Below are 7,838 nucleotides of genomic sequence, written 5' to 3'. Positions count from 1 at the left end.
TTTTTTCCATTTAGAGAATATTTAATTTCCAGAAGCAAAACTTGCTACGGCACGTGTGTATCGAAATAACTCAGGATGCACTTGTGAAATTGTCACTTCCGGGGACAGGCAGTTGCAGACTGTGAAGTTTCACCCACAATCCACCCTATCTCACGTAGAAACCTGAAGAAAAAATGACGCTGGGATGAATGTTTTATGTTTGCCAGGCTGGCTTTCTTTCCCCGTGCAGCCTTTCCACACCCGTGTTTAGTTCCCCCAAGACAAAGCAGGCCGCTTACAAACCTGGATGCGCATAACATCCATGGCCACCCTCATCACCATGGGAACCGCCCAGGAGCTGTCCAGTGGCTGCCCGCGATGGCTGAGCAGCTCACAGAGAGGACAGCCAGGTGCGGACCGGTGCCGGGTTGTTTAGGTCCTGACACCACTCCATTTGTTTCACTTTGCACATACTGCATTTTCAGAAACTGCAGGCTTGTGGCCACCCTGCATGGAGCAAGTCTATCGGCATCACGTGTCCAACACCAGTGCTCATTTGGTGTCTCTATTGACATTGCAGTCATTCTCATACCGTATCAACCTTTTCCAGAAAGTTGTTGCACACGTAATAGCAAGAACGAGAAAACCAAACTCAAGTCCATCAATGGATTCCAACTCACTGCAACTCTAGACTCAAGTTTCTGAGACTGTGAATCTTCATAGGAACAGAAACTTTCTCCCATGGGGCTGCTCGTGGATTGGAACCACCGACCTTGTGGTTTAACAGCCTAAAGACTAGCCTGCAGCAACATCAGCCCTCCTTTAATAGATTATAGCACAATGGAAACTTAATTTATTTACACTGGGGAAAAAAAGTAATGTGACTTGCTTTATTGTGATATTTGCTTTACTGCAGAGGTTTAGAACCAAGTCACCAATTCACCAAGGGGACTCACAAATCCATGGGGCAGGGTCCCAGGGCTATGAGAGCAAATGGAAGCCAATTGGTTGTGTCCTATTAGTAATTGCTAATTATACTTTCTCTACTAGTTTCTAACCACTAAAACAATGCCAATGCCCAGGTTTTATTACCGCCCTGTGATGTTGGGATCGCACATGGTTGCAGGTGGTCTCTGACTTCTGACTTGCCCAATTTAGGATGGGCCACCCTTCGGATCACTTTTTAAACATCTGATCGTGCATGTATGTATTAAAATAAATCTCTCAGTTTGTATGTAATGATTCAAATCCCCCAAAGTTTGGATTTATAAAGATATTGATAATAAAAGGCAATGATAATGAGAACTTAACAAAAAAAGAGAAAGATTCCACTCCAGTCAAGCGGACTTACAGGGAAGGCATCGGCATGGAGTCGTTGTAAGGCAAGGGGGCCGCCTAAATAAAATAACCTTCGACCCGTGGAATCAACTCCTTGCTCAGTATCTGCATTTGAATGTGTCACGTGTTGAGTTTAGAGACTGAATACATCTAGAACTGGGCTCCTTATCTCTCTTTCTCTGCAGATATTCGCCTCTTACGTCTCAGGTGGTGACAAAACTCAACCATTCCAGTTGCCCAAGACAAAATCTGTGGTGTCTTCTGCGGTAGTTACATAATCTGGTGTCAACTTGTGAAGGGGTGGAGTCTAGCCTGTCAATCAGGTCATTTGGAGTCACCAGAGAGATAAATAGCTCGCTGGAGGCCAGATACACTCACGGTGAGACATTACTGATGACGAGCCTGGTCGAGCTACGCTGATGCAGCCAGAACCTTGGAGCTGAAAGAGCCACTTGGAGACCCATGCCATGATAAGATGCTTCCACCACCACTGGATCCACAAGACTTTCCACCCACTGGCCTGTGACCTTTCTACACTCAGCGTCATTGCGTGTGTTGCGTGAGTCTGAAGAGGAATTTACAGACTGGTACTGGACATAGGAGCTGATGTCAGATTTATGGACGCTGGTCTGATCTGGGACGTTTTCTCAAAATACAATTGCTCTTTTATATAAAGCTCTTTCTTGTACACATGAGTGACTATGAATTTGTTTCTCTAGTCAACCCGGACTAACACACCACCTTTAACTCCTTTCATTTTCTCATTCCTCAACTGTAAATAGTGAGTGAGCATATCTAATCTCCATCCTCACTTACACTGCAATTATCTGGGGACAAGCCACAGCGCCAAGTCTTGTCTGGATTCTTGTACTTCTTGCAGTGGTCTCTTAATGGCTCTTTCTCTTCTCCAATCCTGATCCTGTTATGCATTTCCCAACACAGGAGCAATGATGATCCCAAAGTACTCAGATTGCATCGCACCATCCTTAAAGCTCTTTAACGTCTTCTCGGCTCATTCAGAGTGAAATTCAAAGACGTTCCAACATTGCACAAGAGCCCCTGTGATGTCTCCTTCTCCCCACTTTCCTCTCCTGCTCTCCCTGTTTGTACTCCAGCCACAATGCACTTGTTTCTGTTTCCTGAATGCATCGGCTGCATTCCTCTCTCAGGCCTTCGCATCTGCCTTTCCTGTGCCTAGCAGGTTCTTAGCCCTATTAGTTAGCTGATTTTCTCTGCTCCCTCAACCATGACACCAACTGTCACTTGCTCAGTTTGGCCTTCTTTGCCTGCCCAATTGTAAATAGCACATCCTCTTCCTATTATCTCCTGCTTCAACATAACCTGGTCCTTTTCTGCTTTATGTGACTGCAAAAACAGTGACTTCCTAGCATGGCATTGTCTGACATAACGTCATGCGATGATGGAAAGGTTCTTCATTCTCATTGATCATGCATTCTCTCCTCGCCACAGGAGGCTACCAAGCATTTGAAATGTGGTTCATGAAACTGAGGAGCGGAATATTTAATCATTGATTTTAATATGAATTAATTAAATTTAGAAAAATTAACATAGTTAAATTCACTTAATTTTATTAATTAGTTATAATTTAATTTCAATAAGCACTCATACATTCCATAGTGGATAGCACAGTTCAGGGAGAATCAGTTGTTTGTGTCTGTGTTTGATGATGTAATCAATCAACCATTCATACCTGGCCTATTTGTTTATCCTTCTGTCGATAACGTACTGCTTTGCACAACCTGTTTTACTTTTGTAAATCTCCCAACACTGTTCTTCAAGATGGATTGAGTTCGTCTTATCCCTTTGTGTTTGCTGATAGATTTTAAAATCCATTTGCTAGTTTTCACCAAAACAAGCCTACCAACCAACAACCCAAACTGTTGGCATTTCAACGTGGGTTTGCACTAAATCAGTATCTAGTTGGGTAAACTTGGCATCTGTAAAATACCGAGTTCTAATCACCGAAAGTTGTATGTTCTCCTAATTATTTTGGATTTCCATGTATCTCAAGAGCCTTTATGCTGAGCTGAGGAGACGGCTTGAACATCTTTCCGAGAGTTATTCCTATATGTTTGAGATTGTTCATACTGTTGAAAAGAGAACCATCTAACATTTCATTTTTGAATTGTTTGTTGCTGGAATGCAGAATCAATTTTATATTAAGCTTATAGCCAGTGATTTTTCTGAAGTTTAATGGTTCACCTGTACATTATTTAGAAAAATCTTAATCTATAATCAAGCCACCTATCAATGAGAATCTTAGTTCTTCCTTTTTAGTATGCACAGAAAGGCCTCAAAACTTCGTGGAAAATCCCACTATCTTTTAATTCCATTTCTTCCCACGACATTTTAAGACCCGATTGTTTACCACCATTTTTTCTTCTTCCACCTCATCATCATCATACTTCCTCCTTCTAGTTTAGTGGTATGCATTAGGGCTTCCAATACAGTGGTGAACATCTGGGTTGACGGCAAGCATCCTTATATTACTCCTGCTATCAAGGACAGCCACCGCTTGTCATACTGTGGTGGTTTGTGTGTGGCTGAAGGCTGTATCACTGGTATTTCAAGTATCAGCAGGGTCACCCAAAGTGAGCACGTTTCAGCAGAGCTTCCAGACTAAAAACAGACTACAAAGAGCGAGTATTCCATGCAAATCCTGAGAACATCTCCAGACAGATTAGCTTTGTGATGGAGAGAAGCTGGAGATCGCATGCATTCAACACTACTGACAGCACATCTGATAAGCTGTGGGATGATATCAAGAACATCATACAGGAAGGAAGAAAGAATATTTAAAAGACAGTAAGGAAAGAAAAGATTAAAATGGATGAGAGGAGACTCTGAACCTTGCTCTAATTATAGAGTACCCAAACCAAACCAAACGCATGGCCATCAAGCATATCCCTGCTCATAGAGCCCTACAGGACAACGCAGAACTGTCCTGATAGGTTTCTGAGACTGAAACTCTAAGGGAGTAGAAAGCCTCATCTTTCTCCCGAGGAACAGCTGGTGGTTTCAAACTGCTGACCCTGCGGTTAACCATCCAACACTTCACCATGATTCCACCAGTGGCTAAGGCCAAGAGAAGAAAGGATGATGTCAAAGAACTGAACAGAAAATGTCAAAGGGCAGCTTGAGAAGACAAAGTAAATTACAATGAAATGCGCAAAATTCTCGCACGAGAAAACCAAAAAGGAAAAACACGTTCAGCAGATCTTAAACTAAAAAAGCTCAAGAAAAAATTCAAGTCTCGAGTAACAACACTGAAAGATTCCATGGGCAAAATACTGAATGATGCACAACACATCCAAGGGTGAAATGACTATACGTGGTCACCATACCGAAAATAGCTAGTTGACGTCCCACCATTTCACGAGGTAGCATATGCAGAAGAACAGAGGATGAGTATCAGGCATCAAAGACCCAGAAAAAAAATCATATCATTGTGAATGACGGGGAGTGCAGAGTGGAGACCCAAAGCCCATCTGTAGGCAATTGGACATCCCCTTACGGAAGGGTGGTAGAGAGGAGACGAGCCAATCAGGGCACAGTATAGCTTTGATGAAACATACACCTTTCCTCTAGTTTTTTAATGTCTCCCCCCCACCGCCACACACACACTATTGTGACCCCAATTCTACCTTACAAATCTGGCTAGACCAGAGTATGTACATGGGTAGAGATCAGAGCTGGAAACACAGGGAATCCAGGACAGATAAACCCCTCAGGACCAATAATGAGAGTAGCCAAACCTGGAGGGGAAGGGGAAGATGGAGGGAAATAAGGGGAACTGATCATGATGAGCTACCTATAACCCTTTCCCAGGGGGATGGACAACAGAAAAGTGTGTGAAGGGAGACATTGGTCAGTGTAAGATATAAAATAATAATAATTTATAAATTATCAAGGGTTCATGAGGGAGGGGGAAAATGAGGAGCTGATACCAAGGACTCAATAGAAAAAAAATGCCCTGAAAATGATGACGGCAACAAATGTACAAATGATGCTGACTGGACACAATGGATGGATGGATGGATGGATGGATAGATGGATGGTGATAAGGGCTGTACCAGCCCCCAATAAAATGATAAAAAAAGATGATGCTGAAGGAAGAAGTCCAAGCTGTACTGAAAGCATTCGCCAAAAGCAAGATGGAATACCACTGAAATGTTGCAACCAGCTGATACAGCACTGGAAGCACTCAGTCTCGGTCAGGAAATTTGGCCACTTGGCTGGAAGTTACTTGACCAACTGACTGGAAGAGTCCATCTGCGTATTCATTGCAAAGAAAGGTGACCCAACAGAATGCTCAAATTACAGAACAATTTCATTAATATCACATGCTGAAGGTCATTCAAAATGGCAGCAGCAGCACATTGACAGGGAGTTGCCAGAGGTTCAGGCTGCATTCAGAAGAGGGAATGGAATAAGGGATAGCATTGCTGATGTCAGATGGACCTTGGCCCAAAGCAGAGGACGCCAGAAAGATGTTCACTGTGCTTCATTGACTATGCCAGGCATTTGACCGTGTGGCTCATAAGACATTATTTACACTCCTGGAGAAGAATGGGAATTCCAGAACACTTCCTTGGGCTCATGTGGAACTTGTACATAGATCAAGAGACGGTTGTCTGAAGCAAACAAGGGAATACTGCATGGCTTAAAAGTTAGGAAAGTTGTGTGTCAAGGTTGTGTGTCCTCTCGCCATATTTATTCAATCTGTATCCTGATCAAATCATCAGGGAAACGGGATTCTGTGAAGGAGAACGTGGCATTCGGGGTAGAGGAAGGCTTTTCAACACCTTGTGCTGTGAAGATGGCACAACCTGGCTTGCTGAAAGTGAGGAGGGCTTGAAGCAACTGCTGATGAACATCAAGGGCAGTGGCCTCCAGGGTGTATCAGAGCTCACTGTAAATAAAACCAGATCCCGCACACTGGCACCATTAGCTGACATCATGAAAAACAGAAAAAAGGTTGAAGTTGTCAAGGATTTCATCTTGTTTAGATTCACTGTCAAGACTCATGGCAGCAGCAGTCAAGCTATCAAAAGACACATTGCATTCGTTAAATCTGCTGCCTAAGACTTCTTTATAGGGTTGAGAAGCCAGATTACTTTGAAGACGATAATGCACCTGACACAAATCATGGTATCTTCAGTCGGCTCATATGCATGTGAAAGTTGGATATTCCATGAGGGAGACTGAACAAAAATCTAAACATTTGAAGAATGGTGCTGGCAAAGACTATTGAAATTATTAGGAACTGCCAAAAACCAAATTGATCTAATTCATCTTCGAAGAAACACAGCCAGAATGCTCCTACGCAGCCAGGATGGAAAGGTTTTTGTCTGACACACTCTGGACATGGTATCAGGAGAGACCTGTCCCTGGAGAAGGACATCAAATTAGGTAAAGGGAGGGACAACCAAAAAGAGGAGGCCCTCAATGACAGATACAGCACAGCGGCTGCAACAATGGGATCTCACATATGCGCAACCGTGTGGCCGCTGCCAATTCTGGCAGCGTTTTGGTCCATCGTATGTGACGTCACTTTGCGTCGGATCCAACTGGACAGCCCCTATTAACAGCACCAGCCGGGAGAGAGCTTTCACGACCGCACCACTCACTGTGTTATTTGCTGTGGCTGTTTTCGTGGTTGTTCTTTATACGATTCAGTACCCTGCTATTGGTCATTTATTAGGGCTTCCTTCTGTTTTTATTGTGAGCGGATATTCAATTTAAGCCACTGCATTTTCGGTGCTGATTAAACCCTGTGTAAATTTATTTAAGTACATAATTCAAGAATAAATAAGTTTTATGTTTACCTACATTTAAAAAGTGAACATCTTTCAAAGCTTTCACAAGTTATCAACCTGCCCACAGAAATCACTATCGTTTTTCTTCAAGGACCGAATGGAAACATTAACTATTACAAGTTTATATCATATCCATGAAACAATTTTTAAAAAAAGATGTATGCTCAAGGTTTCTACTGAAATAAACATTTTAATTACGTTTCAGTTAAGTCAGCTTTCTAGTTGTATCATTTTAAGTTTGTGCATTTTCAGTGTCCATGCAAATGCAAAATTTGACTATTAAATGATAGTTGATTGACTTACCAGTCATATTGCAATAGGCAAGAAATGGTCCCAGAGGGCCACTTCCATCCGAATCTATATAATAAAACCCAGAAGTATTTCCTCTGTGCTTATAAGCTTCACATGACTGTTCATAGATAGCTGTAAAAGGGAAAATCATCATAAATGGAGGACAAAGTGAATTTCTTAAGTTTTAAATTGAACACAGAATAGTCCAAGCCTAGAAACTTAGTAGGTACATTTCCTACCAGGATAAAAGGTACAACATACTGTAAAGTGCAAAATTTGTTCTAATATGGATGCAACTAGATTCAACAGAAAGAGAACGAGGTTGTATTTTATGACATTTATTTCAACATTACAAAGAAGATGGAAAGAGAATTTAGGGGCTCAAATGTT

General features: G+C 42.2%; 1 protein-coding gene across 1 annotated transcript in view; it reads right to left on the bottom strand.

Annotated features, from left to right (window-relative positions):
• CNTNAP4 (contactin associated protein family member 4) overlaps positions 1 to 7,838 on the bottom strand; it is a 330,264-nt gene that overhangs the window by 89,812 nt on the left and 232,614 nt on the right. The window contains 1 exon segment of the mRNA XM_030886583.2: positions 7,461 to 7,661. Coding sequence (XP_030742443.2) covers positions 7,461 to 7,661 — 201 coding nt within the window.

Source organism: Echinops telfairi, unplaced genomic scaffold (assembly GCF_000313985.2).
Source record: "Echinops telfairi isolate 266 unplaced genomic scaffold, ASM31398v2 ScPeMD7_2291;HRSCAF=2852, whole genome shotgun sequence".
Taxonomy (NCBI): Eukaryota; Metazoa; Chordata; class Mammalia; order Afrosoricida; family Tenrecidae; genus Echinops; species Echinops telfairi.
Note: the sequence above shows the minus strand (reverse complement) of the source record. Positions and strands in the feature narration are given on the sequence as shown.